Source organism: Poecilia reticulata, chromosome 10, assembly GCF_904066995.2.
Source record: "Poecilia reticulata chromosome 10, P_reticulata-male-v2, whole genome shotgun sequence".
Lineage (NCBI taxonomy): Eukaryota > Metazoa > Chordata > Actinopteri > Cyprinodontiformes > Poeciliidae > Poecilia > Poecilia reticulata.
The window spans coordinates 16,922,276-16,945,004 of NC_088839.1; the positions used below are offsets into that span (position 1 = coordinate 16,922,276).

The window sequence follows — 22,729 nt, forward strand, 5'->3', positions numbered from 1 at the left end:
AGGTGACGGAACACATTTAGCTACTAAATGTGGTGGTAGCTGATCAATAACGCAGGGAAAACGCCTAAACTGACTGACTGCCTTCACCCACTGCAGCCCCCGCCCTTCTGGTACCACGCATCGCCCTCTTTGGTCACATCCCTCGTGATGCTTCCGGAAGAGTGAAACACGTTTAAAGGAGCAGGCGCAGACGGTTATCATGCATAACTACCACAAATGAAATATTGTGTATTTTTCTAAAACACAGCTTATTTAATATTATGTATTAATTATAGGCTATGAAGTATCAACAATGAATTAAGTAGTCATTTGTTAAACAAATGTTTTTAGTAAATAAAGCATTAGGGAAAATAAACATTCATGTGCATTTAAGAATAAAATAAATCCATACAGTTTTATTAGAGTGAAGCATTTAATGTTGATTATTTTTCCATTCCTTTTGTGCTGATGTTTCCCCAGACGAGCTTTAACTCAGGAGGAAAGGATCTGAAGGTCGAACAGGAAAGCTCTCTGACGCAAACCCAGTTTGACTGAAGTTGATTGCAGTACTCTTCGATCTTATATAAAATACTTAAGTTATGTGGAGTTGAATCACAAACTAATTTGCATGTGTGTTCTGTTCTACATTTTATTTTGTGTTTTTAGTAAATGTTTCTTTTTTTCCAAGATAGATTGTGTTGTAAGTTGTCTCTGAAGAAAAAAAAAATGTTTAAAAGTTGTCAGACGAGCAAGCAAAAATGTTTTGTGACAATCACATTTTTACATTACGTCTTGTCCTAATGGTGCTGAATATGTCTGGCTGTGCGTGTGTCGTGTTGTTTTTTATTAGAAAGATAATCCAGGGACAAACTCTGTGAGAAGCATGCAGTGTAATTGTTGTGACCTACAAACACATGACTCACTGAATTTCAAGTACAAGATGGACTTTTACATTTAACTTTGTGTTTGTTTAAACTTATCTAAATATTATGTCTCTAACTTTACAAATAATTGTCATTGACACGTCTGGAAATTTAAGCACATAAATCATAAAAGATTATTATTATCAAAACTGGTTTTGAATACATGACTTTGGCTGTAAGATGATTAGAAATGTTTTCAAATAAAATAATGCTTCCTTAGGAATGGAAATGGGACACGAGTTACTGAATCGGGCATCTAATCCCAGGATTACATACTGGAGAATCTGCATAAGCGCATGACTGCTGTCTCTGTGGAGATGCAGGGGAAATGTGGAAATATCCCAAAATAATCCGAGCAAACTGTGGAGATAATTCACTAAAACAATTAGGCGCCGAGTAAAAGATAATTGTTGCTGTAAATAGATTGAGAGAAGAGAAAAATGAATGTCTCTGTCTGAGGCAAAATGGGAAGAAGCTGCATTTGTTTGTTTAAATGCCTTACTGAAATACAATATAGTGCTGATTGATGTGTAAATGGAAAAACAAACACATTGACCCATGATAGGACTCACAAGTGTAATAATAATAATGTCAAATTTATTTATATAGCACTTTAAAAACGTGTAAAACTGCACCAATGTGCTGTACAAAAACGATAAAATAAGTTGATGAAAAGAAAATTATTAATATTACAAGAAAAGAAAAAAATATCCATATTGTTAAAATTAATATATGTAATACATTTTTCAAAAATGAAAACAGAAGAGCTACAGTATCAGGCCTCAATTGAATGCCAAGGAATAAAAATGAGTTTTGAGAAGCGATTAATACAATACAATAAGATGAGTTTTCTAAGGTGAAATTGTGCAAAAAAAAGAAGAAAAAAAAAACATAATTCATTGCCATATAGTCACTTGAGCTGCACCTTGTGGTAGTAACATTGTTGTCAGATGGGTTTTGATAAACCACATAATACTTAAAGAGTAAACATCTTTTTGTGTTGCCTGTAGTTTTGCTCCTTCTCCACCTGGCGTCGCTGATGATCCATCAAAGGCAGCTGCTAATTTTTATAGATATAAGCATAAGCCCCTCCTGTTCTCAGACGATCATGTTCTCATTCTTTGTTACAGAGACATTGAGGAGACACTGGACGTTACTAACATTAAGCTCAATGCGGCTACTATCATTCTTTATGTGTTAAATATTCGTTTTGATTTTTAATTCCTTCTACATTCTTCATTCACATTGGAGAAAAATGGCTCTTTCTTGTGGCTGGAGCAGATTGGGGATGTATTTCTACCTTTTTTTACTCTGCTGCTGGCAAACGGTGACTGGGCAGCTCTCGTATTCCGTTCCAGAGGAGGTGATCCCAGGGACACCGATTGGAAATATCGCCAAGGATTTAAACCTCAGCACACAACAGCTGGAATCTCGCGTGTTTCAGATTGTTGCTGGATCGAAGAAAAAATTATTTGAGGTAAACCTCAAGACAGGTTTTCTTTATGTCAGTGAGAGAATAGACCGAGAAGAGCTTTGCTCGGAGGAGCGCAGATGCTCACTTAAAGTAGAAGCTGTGATAAATAATCCGTTAAAGATTTATCATATTGACGTGGAAATTTTAGATGTAAATGACAATTCCCCGTCCTTTGACACCACTCTGCAGAATTTGTACATTGCCGAGAGCACTTTACCGGGAGTCAAATTTGCATTATCTGAAGCAACTGATGCAGACATAGGAAAAAACGGGGTCAATACTTACAAATTAAGTCTGAATGGACATTTTTCTTTGGCTGTGCACAAAACGGATGACAGTGTGTCTGCAGAGTTGGTGTTGCAGAAGGCATTAGACCGCGAAAAACAAGCTGTAATCACCATGACGCTGACTGCATTAGACGGTGGGACTCCTCCTAAATCTGGCGCCTCGCAAATTATCGTTAATGTGCTGGACATCAACGATAACATTCCCGTATTCAGCCAAGCACTGTATAAAACTAACATCACCGAAAATACCCAGGTGGGAACAACAGTGATCGCTGTGAGCGCCACCGATGCTGACGACAGCCTGAACGGTGAGATTGTGTATTCGTTGAGAAGCAAAGATCAGAAACACATATTGGACATGTTTGTAATAGAACCACAAACTGGCATTATTAAGGTAAAAGGTAATATTGATTTTGAGGATAGAAAAGCATTTGAGATAAGAGTAGAGGCCAGCGATAAAGGGCAGCCATCCATGTCTGCCCACAGCAAGGTGCTGGTAGAAGTGTTGGACCTAAATGATAACGCTCCTGAAATCACCGTCACTTCATTGCATCACACTGTGAAAGAGGACGCGGCTGCGGGCATCGTGGTTGCACTTGTTTCAGTTCTTGATAAAGATAGTGGAAAAAATGGTGACATGAGGGTCGAAATTAAAAATTATGTACCATTTAAACTGGAAACAAACTACAAAAATTATTATTCATTGTTAGTGGACGGGCCACTCGATAGGGAGCAGGTCTCTAATTACAATATTACAATAGTTGCTAATGATAAAGGAATCCCGCAGCTTTCAAGTACAACTGTAGTTCCTATAATTGTTTCTGATGCAAATGATAACGCGCCTCTGTTTCCAGAGGATGTAATTAATGTGTCCCTCAGAGAAAACAGCGCAGTGGGAACCATACTGAAAAGAGTCATTGCGACTGATGCTGACTATGAGCAAAACAGTAAGGTGAGCTATTCATTTTTACAGAGTGTTGGTAATACATTACCATTATCCACACTGGTGAATATTAATTCGGAGACAGGGGATATAATTAGCCTTCAGTCTTTTAACCATGAAGAGTTAAAAACGTTTCAGTTTAAAGTTCAGGCCACAGACGCTGGAGTTCCTCCTCTCAGCAGAAACGTGACGGTTAATGTTTTTATCTTGGATGAAAATGATAATAATCCAACTATTTTAGCTCCTTATTCTGAGCACGGCTCTGTTAACAGTGAGACCATCCCTTACTCTGCTGAACCGGGATACTTTGTAGCAAAGATCAGGGCTGTGGACGCAGATTCTGGATACAACGCGCTGCTTTCTTATCACCTGTCTGAGCCCAAAGGAAACAACCTGTTCAGGATCGGAACCAGCACCGGAGAAATCAGGACTAAAAGGAGAATGAGTGACAATGACCTGAAAACGCACCCTTTGGTGGTGTTAGTTTCTGATAATGGAGAACCTTCTCTATCAGCCACTGTTTCTATTGATGTGATGGTGGTTGAAACCACAGCTGATGTCCAGACTCAGTTCAGACATGTGCCTACAAAGGAGGACAACTTCTCTGATTTGAACTTGTATCTGCTGATCGCCATCGTGTCAGTGTCTGTGATCTTTCTGCTGAGTCTCATCAGTTTAATAGCTGTCAGATGCCACAGGACAGACAGTGATTTCAGCAGGTACAGCGCCCCCATGATCACCACCCACCCTGACGGGAGCTGGTCTTACTCTAAAGCTACTCAGCAGTATGACGTGTGTTTCAGTTCAGACACACTGAAGAGTGACGTAGTGGTTTTCCCCGCCCCGTTTCCACCTGTAGATGCGGAACTGATCAGTATTGACGGAGGAGACACTTTTACCAGAACTCAGACTTTACCAAACAAAGATAAGGTAAGATGTTTATATTACCTACAGCTGTTGCAATTGTAACGTCCAAATCAAAATATGAAACATGAAATGTAGAAAATTCATGTCTTTAAATATTTTGTTAAAACATACTGCTGCGTGGGTTAAAAGAACTATGTTCATTTTAAATAGGATACCATAGTTATTGATAATTACGTCGTTGTCCGTGGTGCTGAATTTAAATGATAAGCGAAAACACAGTCGTTTGTCGTAAGGATCGCGCAAAAATATTGATTCGTCTACTGTCATTGCACATCATAAAGGATTTAAATCACTTTTAATGGCATTTAGTGTGGGTTCGTATAACAGTTTTTCTGGATCCATTTTTTTCACAAAAGGGAAAATATTCTTAACCCTTCATGTAGCTGTTTTTTTTCTTTTAATAAAAATGTACCTCATATCAAAGATTTTTTTTTTTTTCTGTCACGAATGTAATTATTTCAAACAGCCACATGAGGACGTCCTAGACCGTCACATGATGTCTGTTGTTTGTTTCAGGCCCCTCCCTAATTCATAGGACGATATTTCCATAGTGCTTTGTTACAAAGAGTCGCAAACCAGGAGTAGACGGAAACCCTATTCCCCTTCCCAAAGCTCTCTGTTTTAATACCTCAAGACGAACATGAACTATCCAAAATATTAAATGGAGATTACAGTCCATACGATCGTTTATAGTACTGGATAGCAATATGCCGACGGGACGGATACGCGGACCTTTTTGGATCAATTTGCTCTTTGTCATTTTGGAATGCTGCTGGAAACTGGGATGTGGACAGCTCTCTTACTCTGTATCTGAGGAGGTAAATCCAGGTACTTCTGTGGGAAATCTCGCAAGAGATTTAAACCTTAACGTACTTGATTTGGAGGCACGCACTTTTCAGATTGTCAGCGGCTCGAAGAGAAAATATTTCGACATAAATCTGAAAACGGGCAGCCTTTATGTCACGGAAAGAATCGACAGAGAGGAGCTTTGTGCAAAAGCTGAGAAATGTGTTGTTAATGTGGAGGCTGTTGTTAACAGTCCGCTAAAACTGTATCGACTGGCGATAAACATTATTGATATAAATGATAATGCGCCATATTTTTCTGAAACGCTGCAGTCTCTCAATATAGCAGAGAGTACAGCACCAGGAGGGAAATTTGGATTTGTGGGCGCGTCAGACATTGACGTCGGAAAGAACAGCGTTAGCACATACAAGCTAAGTCGAAATGATTATTTCTCCTTAGAGATCCACAAAGGTGAAGACAGTGTGTCGGCAGAGCTTGTGCTTCTGAAAGCTCTGGACCGAGAACAACAGCCGACCATCAAACTTACTGTGACCGCTGTGGATGGTGGAAATCCACCAAAGTCGGGAACAGCAAACATTATTGTCAGTATTTTAGATAGCAATGACAACTCTCCAGTTTTCAGTAGTTCCTTGTATAAGACGAGAATATCTGAGAACGTATCAGTAGGTAGCACAGTTATAGTTTTGACAGCAGTCGATGCAGATGATGGGATAAATGCCGAAATAGAATATTATTTAAGAACTAAAGGTCAAGATCGGATTTTAGATCTTTTCCAGATTGACGCTAAAACAGGTGCACTTCTAGTTAAAGGAAATATTGACTACGAAGAAAGCCCTGCCTTTGAAATCCATGCTGAGGCAAGTGACAAAGGTCACCCTCCAATGTCTGCTCATTGTAAAGTGCTGGTAGAAGTGGTGGACTTGAATGATAACGCTCCTGAGATCAGTGTGACATCGCTGTTAAACACAGTGAAAGAGGACGCACAAGTAGGTACAGCTATTGCTCTTGTTTCTGTGGTGGATAAAGATAGCGGTAAGAACGGGGAAGTAAAAGCTGTTATTATGAATGAAACCCCGTTTAAATTGGAAACAAATTACAAAAATTCTTACTCGTTAGTAGTGAATAGGCTGCTGGATAGAGAGATTGTTGCCGAATACAATATAACTATGGTGGCAACTGATGGGGGGATCCCATCGCTGTCCAGCACGGACACTGTTAATATTCAAGTATTTGATGTCAATGACAATCCACCACGATTCTCTGAACCACTAATAAATATTTACTTGAGAGAGAATAGTGCGGTGGGAACAGTTATTAAAATTGTTTCGGCAATTGATGCTGATATTGATAATAATGGTAAGGTGAGCTACTCTCTTTTACAAACCAGCACTGATCCACTGAGTTCATCTAAACTTGTTAGTATTAATTCAGAGACCGGAGATATAATCAGTCTGCAGGCTTTTAACTTTGAGGAGTTGAAAACGTTTCAGTTTAAAGTTCAGGCTACAGACTCTGGTGTTCCTCCACTCAGCAGCAACGTGACTGTTAATGTTTTAATAATCGATGAAAATGATAATAATCCAACCATTTTAGCTCCTTATTCTGAGCACGGCTCTGTTAACAGTGAGACCATCCCTTATTCTGCTGAACCGGGATACTTTGTAGCAAAGATCAGGGCTGTGGACGCAGATTCTGGATACAACGCGCTGCTTTCTTATCACCTGTCGGAGCCCAAAGGAAACAACCTGTTCAGGATCGGAACCAGCACCGGAGAAATCAGGACTAAGAGGAGAATGAGTGACAATGACCTGAAAACCCACCACTTGTTGGTGCTGGTTTCTGATAATGGAGAACCTTCTCTATCAGCCACTGTTTCTATTGATGTGATGGTGGTTGAAACCACAGCTGATGTCCAGACTCAGTTCAGACATGTGCCTATAAAGGAGGACAACTTCTCTGATTTGAACTTGTATCTACTGATCGCCATCGTGTCAGTGTCTGTGATCTTTCTGCTGAGTCTCATCAGTTTAATAGCTGTCAGATGCCACAGGACAGACAGTGATTTCAGCAGGTACAGCGCCCCCATGATCACCACCCACCCTGACGGGAGCTGGTCTTACTCTAAAGCTACTCAGCAGTATGACGTGTGTTTCAGCTCAGACACACTGAAGAGTGACGTAGTGGTTTTCCCCGCCCCGTTTCCACCTGTAGATGCTGAACTGATCAGTATTAACGGGAGTGATACTTTTACCAGAACTCAAACTTTACCCACAAAAGAAAAGGTAAGAAGCTACAGATATTTTTTCACTGTTGGAAACAGAGATTCGTGTTTTAGGGTTTTCCGTATTTTGTTTTCTTTCACAAAGGAATTTAATCTACTGATGCTGTTAATGTTGTACTAGAACTGTGGTTTTCCTGACATCGGATTTTTACTCATATTTAACATGAAGATTACAACTTTGTGTGAGCCAAAATACCAACAGTATCAACTGTTTCATCCACATCTCACTGATGTTGAAAATTTGTGTCGTTATCCATGGTGCTGAAATAAGACGTCCCTGTTAGTTGTGCGTTGTGTTTAATTTGAGTGACGGGATTGTTTTGCAATCACAGAATGAAGTTTATAGTCTTTTCCTGCCAAATACATTTTTGGAGACTGAGTAATCATTCATTGTTGGATTTGATATTTTTTGGATGTGAATTTTTAAGATAGCTTATTATTTTTTTATTATTATTTTGCTTTTAGCGATACAAACTTTTAAGGTATTGATTTTCTTTTGATTTGTTTGATTTTAGCCGCAGATAATTTGAAAATAAACGAATATAAATGATCCTCCTGAAATAATTTTGTTCTTGCAATTTTGTTTTAGCTTATTATTCTCTGTGATTTCAATTTAATAGTGGGTCAAAATATCCAGGATTATGTTGACATTCTTACATAGCAACAAAAATACTAACATTAATAAGTATATTAGTAGTAACAGTAGCAGCAGTGGTTTTGGTTGTAGTAGTTTTGATATTCTGAGGTGAAATTAAAAATATATTTGTATCTCGGAAAACGTTATTTGTAAAAGATGGTCAGTTTCATTTTCTTGAATGCACACATGGTGGCACTGAAGACCACGGCATGTAGGCAGTAGCGTTCTTACGCGGTATAAGACTCCTCCCAATCACAAGGGCTTATGATTTTTTTTTCTGTTCTTTGTTAGAGAGGGAAGCAGACCGTGAGAGAAGGAGAACATTAAGGCGACTGGAAACATGGTCAAGACTGGTTTTTGCTCCGTGTTTTTATGCATGTTGAAATGTTTGCACTGGATTTGAATTTCTTCATGTTACGCTGGATATGAACATGTATTTCTCAAGAGGAGCGAGCTCTTTATGGAATGGTGTTTCCGTCGCGCTGCTGCTGTGTTGCAGCTGGGAAGTTGCCACCGCACAACTCTCGTATACCATCTCAGAGGAGGTAAACCCCGGGACGTCAGTGGGAAATATCGCAAAAGACCTAAATATTAACATCCAGGATCTAGCGCCTCGCATGTTCCAAATCGTCGATTCGGCAAAAAGGAAGTATTTCGACCTCGATTTGAAAACGGGGATTCTGTTTGTGAATAAAAGAATAGACCGAGAGGAGATTTGTGCAAAATCCGCAAAATGCACCGTGAGCATAGAAGCTGTGATAAGCAACCCGATGAAGCTCTACCGTATAGAGGTAGCAATAAAAGATATTAATGATAACATGCCTGTTTTTTCTGAGCGTTTGCAGTTGATTGATGTTCCTGAAAACACCTTACCTGGAGTCAAATTTAGTCTAATAGAAGCGTCAGACTTAGATGTCGGAAAAAACAGCGTTAACACTTACAAACTAGGAAGCAATGATTATTTTACGTTAGAAATTCACAAAGGAGCAGACAGCGTGTCTGCTGAGCTGGTGCTGGATAAAACACTCGACCGCGAACGGGACTCTGTTATAAAACTCACTCTGACTGCCGTAGATGGAGGAAACCCACCAAAGTCGGGAACCTCGGAAATAGTCATCACAGTTTTAGATACCAATGACAACCACCCTATTTTTAGTAAGTCTCTGTATAAGATTCAAATTCCAGAAAATGTATCAACAGGGACAACAGTCGCCAATCTAAACGCAACGGATGCAGACGAGGGTTTAAATGGTGAGATAGAGTACTCTTTGAGAAAGAAAGGACAGGATCGTGTTTTGAATTTATTCGAGATTGACCCTAAAACAGGTGCGCTTCTTGTGAAAGGTAATATCGACTTCGAAGAAAACCCCGCCTTTGAGATTCATGCTCAGGCAAGTGACAAAGGTCAACCTCCAATGTCTGCTCACTGTAAAGTGCTGGTAGAAGTGGTGGACTTGAATGATAACGCTCCAGAGATCACCGTAACATCGCTGCATAGCAAAGTGAAAGAGGACGCACAAGTAGGCACAGCTGTTGCTCTTGTGTCAGTGGTGGACAAAGACGGCGGGGAAAACGGGAAAGTTAAAGCTCTTATTGTAAATGAAACCCCGTTTAAATTGGAAACGAATTACAAAAATTATTACTCGTTAGTAGTTAATGAACCATTAAATAGAGAGACTCATGCTGAATACAACGTAACTATAGTCGCAATCGATGGAGGATCTCCATCTCTCTCAAGCACGAACACAGTTAATATTCAAGTATCTGATGTCAATGACAATCCACCACGATTCTCTGAACCACTAATACATGTTTTCGTGACAGAGAATAGCCCGGTGGGGACAGTTATTAAAAGTGTATCGGCAATTGATGCTGATATTGATAATAATGGCAAGGTGAGCTATTCCATTGTACAAACTAGTACTGATCAGCTAATTTCATCTAAACGTGTTAATATTAATTCAGAGACCGGAGAAATAATCAGTCTGCAGGCTTTTAACTTTGAGGAGTTAAAGACGTTTCAGTTTAAAGTTCAGGCCACAGACTCTGGTGTTCCTCCGCTCAGCAGCAATGTGACTGTTAATGTTTTAATAATCGATGAAAATGATAATAGTCCAACCATTTTAGCTCCTTACTCTGAGCACGGCTCTGTTAACAGTGAGACCATCCCTTATTCTGCTGAACCGGGATACTTTGTAGCAAAGATCAGGGCTGTGGACGCAGATTCTGGATACAATGCTCTGCTTTCTTATCACCTGTCGGAGCCCAAAGGAAACAACCTGTTCAAGATCGGAACCAGCACTGGAGAAATCAGGACTAAGAGGAGAATGAGTGACAATGACCTGAAAACTCATCCACTGTTAGTGCTGGTTTCTGATAATGGAGAACCTTCTCTATCAGCCACTGTTTCTATTGATGTGATGGTGGTTGAAACCACAGCTGATGTCCAGACTCAGTTCAGACATGTGCCTATAAAGGAGGACAACTTCTCTGATTTGAACTTGTATCTGCTGATCGCCATCGTGTCAGTGTCTGTGATCTTTCTGCTGAGTCTCATCAGTTTAATAGCTGTCAGATGCCACAGGACAGACAGTGATTTCAGCAGGTACAGCGCCCCCATGATCACCACCCACCCTGACGGGAGCTGGTCTTACTCTAAAGCTACTCAGCAGTATGACGTGTGTTTCAGCTCAGACACACTGAAGAGTGACGTAGTGGTTTTCCCCGCCCCGTTTCCACCTGTAGATGCTGAACTGATCAGTATTAACGGGAGTGATACTTTTACCAGAACGCAGACGTTACCAAGCAAAGAAAAGGTAAGAATATGTTACACGTCTCAGCATATGATGGACAGTTGTAACAAATGATGTTTTATTTTATTTTTTTTATTTTTTTTTCCTTTTCTTCCTGCGGTGAATTTCTGCTTCCCCTTTGATCCTGAAGGAGAGCCTGTAAAGACGAACAGCGTCAGAGATAGAAAAAAAAGGACAACCACCGTCTTCTTCCCCAAACTCGGTCTCTTTATTACCAGTGATTGAAATCATGAAATTATTAACACTTCCTAGAACAATTACATTCCTGTGTCCCTCTGCTGCTACCAAAAAAAACACACAGCCTTCACCTGAGTAAAAAAAAAGTATCAACTCCCACCAATCAACCCCCAGCGCAGAGATGTACATTAAACAAAACATTTCTCAAATAAGAGGATTAATTATGTTAAATAATGCAAGATGGAGTTGTTATAATGAACAAAACATTAAGCTCTAATGTGTTTTGAATAACTACTGACCGACTGAATAACTACAGTTTAATTGATTACATAGAAAGCGAGAAAAAAAAGTAACGTCTATAATAATAATAATAATAATAATAATTCACTTTTAACAGATAAAACAACACAATGTATGTCAAGGTACCTTTGTTTTCTAGGGAAATGGAACGGAACTAAAAGATACATGTAGCGATCTTCAGAACGGCCGTTAGTTGACCGTTGTAGCCAAGATGTAGCTAACAAATCCTTTTTTTTTCTTTTTTTTCAATGTTTCAGCACATCTATCAAATTACAAATTATATCCAAATATACATTGTTACTCCACATTTTTACGGGTGGGGGGCAGCCCTCACCAGTTTCTCATTACTAACCTGTAAAGACGAACAGCGTCAGAGATAGAAAAAAAAGGACAACCGCCGTCTTCTTCCCCAAACTCGGTCTGAAGAGCAGGGGGCGGGGCTCCTCACTTCCGGTCTCCTGGTGAGACGTTGCCCGAACCTTGGTTACTTTTTTTTTATTTCACAGGGTAATTTGGTCTGGAGTGCTAATTCAATTCTCCCACTTTATGGTGTATCAATATGCAGATTTTTCGGTTTTTGTGACATTTGACGTTCGTTATTACTTATTTAAGGTATATTATCATTAACTATTAAAATGCTTTATATTAACAATAATTATATTACCATTAATATAATATTAATATTATATTAATATAATATGTTATTGTGATATAATGATTATTTTATTATATAAAGTATTATTATTATTATTATTGAACATAACTATTTTACTTTTTTTTTCATTTGTCAGTAGCATAATTCAAATCTGACTGACTAATATGCAAGTACAACCCATTTTTAAAGTTTCAAATAGTACTATCTTGAGTGTAAAAAAAACGTAAAGTGCTTAAGTTTAGAAAATCAATATTTTCCCACAGTGTTTTAAACAAATACGACCTTTTTGTATACACATTTATTTATAGGATGCATCCAAAACCAAGACCGAAATTTCAAATCTGAAAAGAGATTGTCTAAGTAATGCTATGGCTCGAAATTAGTTGTGTGGAATTACAACACTACTTATCAGTAAATATAGATTTGGTATGAATGTGAAACCTTAGTAGGTATGCCTATTGAGGTTTTCGAGAGCACATGCTTTGATTCATTCATTCATTGAAACATTTATTTAGTGATTCTTTTTAGCTGAAGAGCTGGGTTTTGTGTTTACTATGACGTTTATAGTTTAATGATGTCAGTTTCTCTTGCAATTGTTTCTCGCTGTCCGTGGTGCTGAATGTGATTGTAGTAAGACATGTGTAAAGAAGACGTGTCCTTATTAGCAAAACCGTGTTGAATGAAAATCTTTGAATTGATAGAAGCAAATTTTAATGAAGTCATATTGAAGTTCATGTGCTTTCCTCAGACTTATTATTATGTTATCGATAAAAAACAAAACAAAACAGAAAAAAACATTTAATACTGAATCAGTAAAGCAAATACAGATTACCTCATAACATTTACCATGAAGTAACTATCTTTCCCCGGGATAGAAAAAAAAACAACAACAACAATAATAATAATAATAATAATAATAATAATAATAATAATAATAATAATAATAATAATAATAATAATAATAATAATAATAATAATTAATAAAAGGTAATAATATAAAATAAATATTAAAATATTAACTACTCACAGAAATGGTGAGACTTGTACAATGATTTTTATTCAGTGTGAATAATTTAGGAAGAACACAAAATTTTATTTTTGCCTCACTCTGAAATATTTTTTGTTTCTTAGAAAATGGTTCATCAGAGCAGTTTGCTGCACGAACAGAATCATTTCTGTTATTGGACAGAACATGGCTATGCTCTGTGTGTTTTGTAACGAAGACACTTCCTGCATGTGTCCACATGGGGACATAGTAGACCATCACATTTCGGCTGGCTGTACGATATCTCGGGCTCCTCCCTTCTCAGTACGTGTTTGAAAAACCACAGAGACAAAGGAATACAGAGAAGGACGAGGAACGGAGCAGCGACCTTTTTCTTTCTACGCCTCAGTCATTATTATGCATAATTTTTTTTTTAGAACTTATGTTTAGATTTTGTAATCTGTTTCAAGTTGAATGTAAATATGTATTGGCCGGATAGATCTGCGTGGATATATGTCGCCTTCGTGCTGGTGGATTGTTACTTGGAAGCAGTTTTCGGTTTACTTTCTTACTCCATTTTAGAGGAAGTGGACCGTGGAAGCTTTGTTGGAAATATTGCCAAAGATCTCAACATAAACGTCCAGGAGCTGGAATCCCGCATGTTTCAGATCGTTGCGGGATCGAAGAGGAAACATTTCGAGGTAAACCTAAGGACCGGTGCTCTGTACGTTAACGAGAGAATAGATCGGGAGGAACTCTGCGGTGATGAAGATAAATGTTCGCTAAATGTCGAAGGAGTCATTAATAATCCACTTAAACTGTACCGCTTTGAAATTACAATCCTGGATGTGAATGATAATTCTCCGTCGTTTCCAAATACGTTGCTATCAATGAATGTCAGTGAAAACACGGCGACTGGGACAAAATTCCCAATGAATCCTGCTGAAGATTTAGACGTTGGTAAAAACGCTGTGAATGCGTACAAGCTCAGTCAGAATACTTATTTTTCTCTCGTCACACATAAAGGAGAAAGTGTCACTCCTGAAATCGTGCTACATAAAGCTTTAGATAGAGAAAAACAAGCTGTGATTCAGCTAATACTAATTGCCTTTGATGGAGGAACGCCAGCCAAGTCGGGCAGCATGATCATAACAGTGAATGTTTTGGACATCAATGACAACGCGCCAATATTCACGCAAAATCTGTACAAAGCCAGAGTGTACGAAAATGCTGAAATAGGCACGTCGATAATAACAGTGAATGCAACTGATTTGGACGCAGGACACAATGGAGACGTTGTTTATTCTTTCAGTGGAATGGGTCGTGGGAAACAAACAAACGTGTTTGAAATAGATAAAATAACAGGAACAGTAACGAACAAGAAGAATATTGACTTCGAAGAGAACACTGCCTTCGAGATTCGAGTGCAAGCCAGTGACAGCGGCGCGTCACCACTCACGTCACATGCTAAATTACTGATTGAAGTTTTAGATGTGAACGACAACGCTCCTGAAATTACAGTCACCTCCCTGTTAAATACAGTGAAAGAGGATGCGGCCATCGGCACCGCGATTGCTCTTGTCTCGGTATTTGACAGAGACAGTAGTAAAAATGCAATGATTAACTGTAAAATCTCTAATAATGTCCCTTTCAAATTAGAGTCAAATTATAAGAATTATTATTCTTTAGTTGTGGGAGGACGTCTAGACAGAGAAAACGCGCCTCTTTACAATATCAGTGTCACTGCTAGAGATGAGGGCAGCCCACCTCTCTCCAGCAACAGCCTGATTCTTGTACACGTGTCTGATGTAAATGATACACACCTATCTTTACAGAGAGCACAATAAACATATTTTTGAAAGAAAACAATCCAACAGGAGAAGTTATTAAAACAGTGTCCGCAGTTGATGCAGACACTAATGAAAATGGTCAAATAAGCTACTCACTTTTAATTGACAATAGTAACCCGCTGCCACTCAGATCATTGATAAACATCAATTCAGAGACTGGAGAAATAATCAGTCTGCAGTCTTTTAATTATGAGGAGTTCAAAACATTTCAGTTTAAAGTTCAGGCTACAGATGCTGGTGTTCCTCCACTCAGCAGCAATTTAACTGTTAATGTTTTAATCCTCGATGAAAATGATAATAATCCAACCATTTTAGCTCCCTATTCTGAGCACGGCTCTGTTAACAGTGAGACCATCCCTTATTCTGCTGAACCGGGATACTTTGTAGCAAAGATCAGGGCTGTGGACGCAGATTCTGGATACAACGCGCTGCTTTCTTATCACCTGTCGGAGCCCAAAGGAAACAACCTGTTCAGGATCGGAACCAGCACCGGAGAAATCAGGACTAAGAGGAGAATGAGTGACAATGACCTGAAAACTCATCCACTGTTAGTGCTGGTTTCTGATAATGGAGAACCTTCTCTGTCAGCCACTGTTTCTATTGATGTGATGGTGGTTGAAACCACAGCTGATGTCCAGACTCAGTTCAGACATGTGCCTATAAAGGAGGACAACTTCTCTGATTTGAACTTGTATCTGCTGATCGCCATCGTGTCAGTGTCTGTGATCTTTCTGCTGAGTCTCATCAGTTTAATAGCTGTCAGATGCCACAGGACAGACAGTGATTTCAGCAGGTACAGCGCCCCCATGATCACCACCCACCCTGACGGGAGCTGGTCTTACTCTAAAGCTACCCAACAGTATGACGTGTGTTTCAGCTCAGACACACTGAAGAGTGACGTAGTGGTTTTTCCCGCCCCGTTTCCACCTGTAGATGCTGAACTGATCAGTATTAATGGAGGAGACACTTTTACCAGAACTCAGACTTTACCCACAAAAGAAAAGGTAAGGTAAAATTTTCAATCATGTCGTCTTTTGGCGCTCTGTGATCATTTTGTGTTTTTGATTGCTCTCTACTATACTTGAGTTGTATTTGACACTTTTTCAGGGCATTTAGTATAAGTTTTCTGACTTTTTGCCTATGTGCTCTTTAAGCAGACTTACTTAAGTCGAATATGCAGTGACATGTATGAGGATAAAAATAAAAAAAATCTGAAATAATAAAACGAAACTTATTGCTCTTCAAATTATATATATATATATATATATATATATATATATATATATATATATATATATATATATATATATATATATATATATATAAAATCTCTTTTATGGCACCACATTTCTTTATACCAAAACTTGCTTGCTGAATGTGCTCATGCCAATAGGGTTCTTGAGTTACTGATTGAGAGTTCTGTTCTGCTGTTGACCTTTGAAGCAAAACTGTGACTGGAGATATTTAGCATTGTTGTTCCAACTTCCATATACCACCATTCATTTTCTTTTAAGAGATCATTTCTTTCTCAATAGAAAGACATTAAGAATCTTTCTATTATTTTTCATATATTTTTGTTAAGATAAAAAGATATTCACATATTCAGAATATTCAGATATTCATATCTTGATAAAAAAGATATGAAAAATAAATCAGTATAGTACATCATGAAGTATATTTACGATGTACTGTAATTATTTATTTTTTCCTTGTTGCTTATTGTGTAATTAAGACAAAATGACAACAGGGGGCGCTGTCGACCTTTACATTTCGAATTGAATACTGAAGTCCGTGCATTTTAATACGTGATGATGTTTTCTTGGGCTTTGGCACAAAGCGACGAAGAAGCATAGAGGTGGAGACTACGGCATATGAGCTTCGCTGAGGACTGTTTGAAAAGAAAGGGGCATAGCTTTTGTTTTTTGCTGGATCTACAGTGGATGATTTATTCATTTATTCTTTTTTTCTCTCGGTCGGATTATGAATTCAGTTCAAGAGATTCCTGTGTTGACATTCAAATTATTTATGCTCCTTGGCTGCGGGTGGATTTCGGTGTCCGGGCAGTTCTCTTACTCCATATCGGAAGAAGTAAATCCGGGAACCTCAGTGGGAAATATCGCTAAAGATCTAAACCTCGGCGTGCACGAGTTGGAAGCTCGCATGTTTCAAATTGTTAATGGAGCAAAGAAAAAGCACTTCGAGGTAAATCTAAAGACAGGTGTTCTCTTTGTCAGCGACAGAATAGACAGAGAGGAGCTCTGTGCAAAGGCAAAGAAATGCACAGTGAGCGTCGAAGCTGTAATTAATTCTCCTTTGAAGCTTTATCGTTTAGAGATAAATATCATTGACGTCAACGACAATTCTCCTTCTTTCACTAGTAATTCTCAAAATATTGAAATAGCAGAAAGCACGCTGCCTGGGACTAAATTTATGGTTTTGTCAGCGTATGATGCAGATGTAGGACAAAATGATATCAGTACATATAAGCTGAGTACAAATGATCATTTCTCCCTATCGGTGACCAAAGGAGAGAAAGTGTCTGCTGAGCTGATTCTACAAAAACCTTTAGACCGAGAGAAACAGTCTGTTATTAGTCTGACGCTGACTGCTGTAGATGGAGGAACACCAGTAAAATCCGGAACATCACAGTTAGTAATACATGTTTTAGACATTAATGATAACGTACCAATATTTGCTCAACCTTTATACAAATCGAGTATTACCGAAAATTCGCCACTTGGTACGTCGGTGATCAGAGTTATAGCGACAGACAACGATGAAGGGCCAAACGGAGCGATTTCCTACTCACTTAGCAGCAAAGACCAAGATCACATTTTAGACATCTTTGAAATTGATGAACATACAGGCTTAATAACTGTGAAAGGTAACATTAACTATGAAGAGCACCCGGTTTTTGAGATACGCGTTCAGGCCAGTGACAGAGGGTCTCCTCCTATGACTTCACAGTGCAAGGTGCTGATAGAAGTGATCGATTTAAATGATAATGCTCCCGAAATATCCGTAACCACTCTGATTGACACCGTTAAGGAAGACACGAAATTGGGAACAGCTATTGCACTTGTCTCGGTCGTAGATAGAGATGGGGGTAAAAACGGAGTAATTCACTGCAACGTTAAAAATAAAACCCCATTCAAGTTAGAAACGAATTATAAAAATTATTACTCTTTGGTGGTGGACAGCCAGCTGGACCGAGAGGCTGATTCGTATTACAATGTGACCATCATCGCTTCAGATGACGGAAAACCCACTCTGACGAGCACAAAGGATTTTACAGTTTTTGTGTCCGATGTGAATGACAACTACCCACAATTTTCAGACTCTGTGTTCAATGTTTATTTAAAAGAGAATGCTCCTGTAGGGACTGTTTTAAAAAGAGTATCTGCATTAGATGCGGACATTGATCAGAATGCTCAAGTGAGTTTCTCAGTTGCTGAAAGTATTGGCAACATGCAGCTGTCGTCGATGGTAAATATTAATTCAGAGACTGGAGACATTATAAGCTTACAGTCGTTTAACTTTGAGGAGTTAAAAACGTTTCAGTTTAAAGTTCAGGCGACAGATGCTGGCGTTCCTCCGCTCAGCAGCAACGTGACGATTAATGTTTTTATCTTGGATGAAAATGATAATAATCCAGCCATTTTAGCTCCTTATTCTGAGCACGGCTCTGTTAACAGTGAGACCATCCCTTATTCTGCTGAACCGGGATACTTTGTAGCAAAGATCAGGGCTGTGGACGCAGATTCTGGATACAACGCGCTGCTTTCTTATCACCTGTCGGAGCCCAAAGGAAACAACCTGTTCAGGATCGGAACCAGCACCGGAGAAATCAGGACTAAGAGGAGAATGAGTGACAATGACCTGAAAACTCACCACTTGTTGGTGCTGGTTTCTGATAATGGAGAACCTTCTCTATCAGCCACTGTTTCTATTGATGTGATGGTGGTTGAAACCACAGCTGATGTCCAGACTCAGTACAGACATGTGCCTATAAAGGAGGACAACTTCTCTGATTTGAACTTGTATCTGCTGATCGCCATCGTGTCAGTGTCTGTGATCTTTCTGCTGAGTCTCATCAGTTTAATAGCTGTCAGATGCCACAGGACAGACAGTGATTTCAGCAGGTACAGCGCCCCCATGATCACCACCCACCCTGACGGGAGCTGGTCTTACTCTAAAGCTACTCAGCAGTATGACGTGTGTTTCAGCTCAGACACACTGAAGAGTGACGTTGTGGTTTTCCCCGCCCCGTTTCCACCTGCGGATGCTGAACTGATCAGTATTAACGGGAGTGATACTTTTACCAAAACTCAAACTTTACCAAGCAAAGAAAAGGTAAGAATCCGAGCTTAACTTTAAAGTCAGCAGGTTTTATTGTTCACGATTGTGCGTGTTTTCCTCATTCCCACAAAATTTTGAGTTTGGCTAAAAACAAAAATGTAATTGCTGAAATGAGCTGTTATTTTTAATTAAAATTGCTTGTTCCGTAAAAATGTATTGTTTAAACGTCCACGCTAGAATCACCATTGCAAGTATGTTCGGGGAACAGGCCGCGGTGCTGAAAGTCGGGATAGTCCTTTTCTCCGCACTGTACGTGTTTGTATATACAATTAATATGAATATATATTACTTGGTTCCATGCTAAAATAAAAAGAGTCTAGAACTCTAATTTCGATTTTGAAAGAATTACCAATATAATATTTAGTACAACGTGCATTTCCTTTCAGTATGATGATTTGAAATTCAAATATAACACTTTGTTTGCTTATTGGAGGTCCCCTATTGCAGAATCTCTGCCAAAGATAGACGATCGAAGAGAGGAGAAAAATATTAAAGAACTCCTATGGATAAAAAAAAAATACATTTAATGTATTCAGTACGTTTCTAAAGATACATTATTGAAAAGAAAATCTGAACCTCATGGCGTAAGATTGATATTAAACGTTTTCCACAGGATGTAGGTTTTGCACTTGGCCACACGAGGACATTGTAGACCGTCACATCTGAAATGCATGTCTGGTTTAACGGAACTCCTCCCAGACTCGGATGCAGATGACGTTTCTTCTACGTTTGAAACAAAGGGAAGAGAAGCGTTAAACAGACCAACGCTGCCGCAATCATTGGGTTTTTGTGAAGGTGTTTACAGTATTATCGGTTTTTTTTTAATTCTCGAAGAGGATTGCCTCAATTACTCTGTATTTTCACAGAAGGATTTTAAATATATGTTTTCCATGCATTTATGGCAACATGATTCTTCCGGGGAGGACCAGCTCTGTGTGGATATACTTCGTCTTTGTGCTGCTGCTTTGCGGCTGGGAAGCGGCTCTAGGACAGATTTCTTACTCCGTGTCAGAGGAGGTAAACCAAGGGACCGTGATCGGAAATATTGCCAAAGATCTCAACCTAAACGTTAAGGATCTGGACACTCGTATGTTCCAGATCGTTGCAGGATCGAAGAAAAAATATTTCGAGGTAAATCTAAAGACCGGTGCTCTTTATGTCAATGAGAGAATAGATCGAGAGGAACTGTGCGGTGATGAAGCAAAATGCTCGATAAGTGTAGAAGCAGTTCTCAATAATCCTCTAAAACTGCACCGCATTGAAATTCTAATTCTAGACGTAAATGATAACTCTCCTAGTTTTCTTATTGATCGTCAAATGATTAACATAAGCGAAAACACGGCAGCAGGAACTAAATTTCCGCTCCATCCAGCCCATGATGCGGACATTGGCAAAAATACAGTACAAACCTACAGACTTAGTCAGAATGAACACTTTTCTCTAGCAGTGCAAAAAGGAGAGGGCGCAACGCCTGAACTGGTAATTCAGAAGGTGTTAGACAGAGAAAAGCTGTCTGCGATTCGGCTCATATTGACAGCTGTGGATGGAGGAACGCCTGCAAAATCAGGCTCCATGGTGGTTGTCGTAAATGTGTTGGATATTAATGATAACGCCCCTGTTTTCAGTCAAACTCTGTACAAAGCCAGAGTGTATGAGAACGTAAAGCTCGGTACGCCAATTATAACTATAAATGCTACCGATTTAGATGCAGGAAAAAATGGACACGTAACATATTCGTTCAGTGAAGTAGGTCGTGGTAAACAGACTGAAGTCTTTGAAATTAATCAAGATACCGGAACAGTGACAAACAAGAAGAATATAGACTATGAAGACACTAATGCTTTTGAAATTCGAGTTCAGGCCAGTGACGGAGCTTCCTCACCTTTGATTTCAAATGCTAAATTACTTATTGAAGTACTAGACGTGAATGACAATGTTCCTGAAATTACCGTCACTTCCTTAGTAAATACAGTGAAAGAAGATGCATCCATTGGCACCGCGATTGCTCTTGTTTCTGCATACGATAAAGATAGCAGTAAAAATGGAATAGTGAACTGTAAAATTTCAGACAACATCCCTTTTAAACTAGAGTCAAACTATAAGAATTACTATTCTTTAGTCGTGGATGGACCTCTGGACAGAGAACGAGCACCTTACTATAATATTTGCATCACAGCAACAGACGAAGGGAGCCCACCTCTTTCAAGCACCAGCGTCATTATTGTTCACGTCTCTGATGTAAATGATAACAAACCTCATTTCACAGAAGACATTATAAACATCTTCATAAAAGAAAATAGTGCAACAGGAACAGTTATTAAAAAAGTGTCAGCAGTGGATGCAGACACTGATCAAAACGGTCAAATTAGTTATTCCCTTTTACATGATAATAGTAACTCGCTGCCACTTAGTTCCTTGCTAAGTATTAACTCACAGACTGGAGATATAATCAGTTTGCAGGCTTTTAACTATGAGGAGCTGAAAACGTTTCAGTTTAAAGTTCAGGCCGCAGACGCCGGTGTTCCTCCGCTCAGCAGCAACGTGACTGTTAATATTTTAATCCTCGATGAAAATGATAATAATCCAACCATTTTAGCTCCTTATTCTGAGCACGGCTCTGTTAACAGCGAGACCATCCCTTATTCTGCTGAAGCAGGATACTTTGTAGCAAAGATCAGGGCTGTGGACGCAGATTCTGGATACAACGCGCTGCTTTCTTATCACCTGTCGGAACCCAAAGGAAACAACCTGTTCAGGATCGGAACCAGCACCGGAGAAATCAGGACTAAGAGGAGAATGAGTGACAGTGATCTGAAAACTCATCCACTGTTGGTGCTGGTTTCTGATAATGGAGAACCTTCTCTATCAGCCACTGTTTCTATTGATGTGATGGTGGTTGAAACCACAGCTGACGTCCAGACTCAGTTCAGACATGTGCCTATAAAGGAGGACAACTTCTCTGATTTGAACTTGTATCTGCTGATCGCCATCGTGTCAGTGTCTGTGATCTTTCTGCTGAGTCTCATCAGTTTAATAGCTGTCAGATGCCACAAGACAGACAGTGATTTCAGCAGGTACAGCGCCCCCATGATCACCACCCACCCTGACGGGAGCTGGTCTTACTCTAAAGCTACTCAGCAGTATGACGTGTGTTTCAGCTCAGACACACTGAAGAGTGACGTAGTGGTTTTCCCCGCCCCGTTTCCACCTGTAGATGCTGAACTGATCAGTATTAACGGGAGTGATACTTTTACCAGAACTCAGACTTTACCAAGCAAAGAGAAGGTAAGATCGTTGCAAAATTTTTGTTACTTTTTGTTGTATCGCTTTTA

At 39.2% G+C, this 22,729-nt stretch overlaps 1 protein-coding gene across 24 annotated transcripts in view; it reads left to right on the forward strand.

Annotated features, from left to right (window-relative positions):
* The window catches only part of LOC103471329 (protocadherin alpha-C2-like), a 195,427-nt gene that overhangs the window by 95,300 nt on the left and 77,398 nt on the right, over window positions 1-22,729 (forward strand). Inside the window, exon 1 of one of the 24 annotated variants that reach the window (XM_081611411.1) lies at window positions 5,106-7,622. The exons of 20 other annotated variants lie outside the window; for them this stretch is intronic. In XM_081611411.1, coding sequence (XP_081467537.1) covers window positions 5,241-7,622 — 2,382 coding nt within the window. In that variant the 5' untranslated portion in view covers window positions 5,106-5,240. Of the gene's footprint in view, window positions 1-5,105; window positions 7,623-8,543; window positions 11,075-16,883; window positions 19,392-20,135; window positions 22,683-22,729 lie in introns of those variants that run through there. 3 more of the 24 variants (XM_081611409.1, XM_081611422.1, XM_081611414.1) reach the window with 3 other exon arrangements.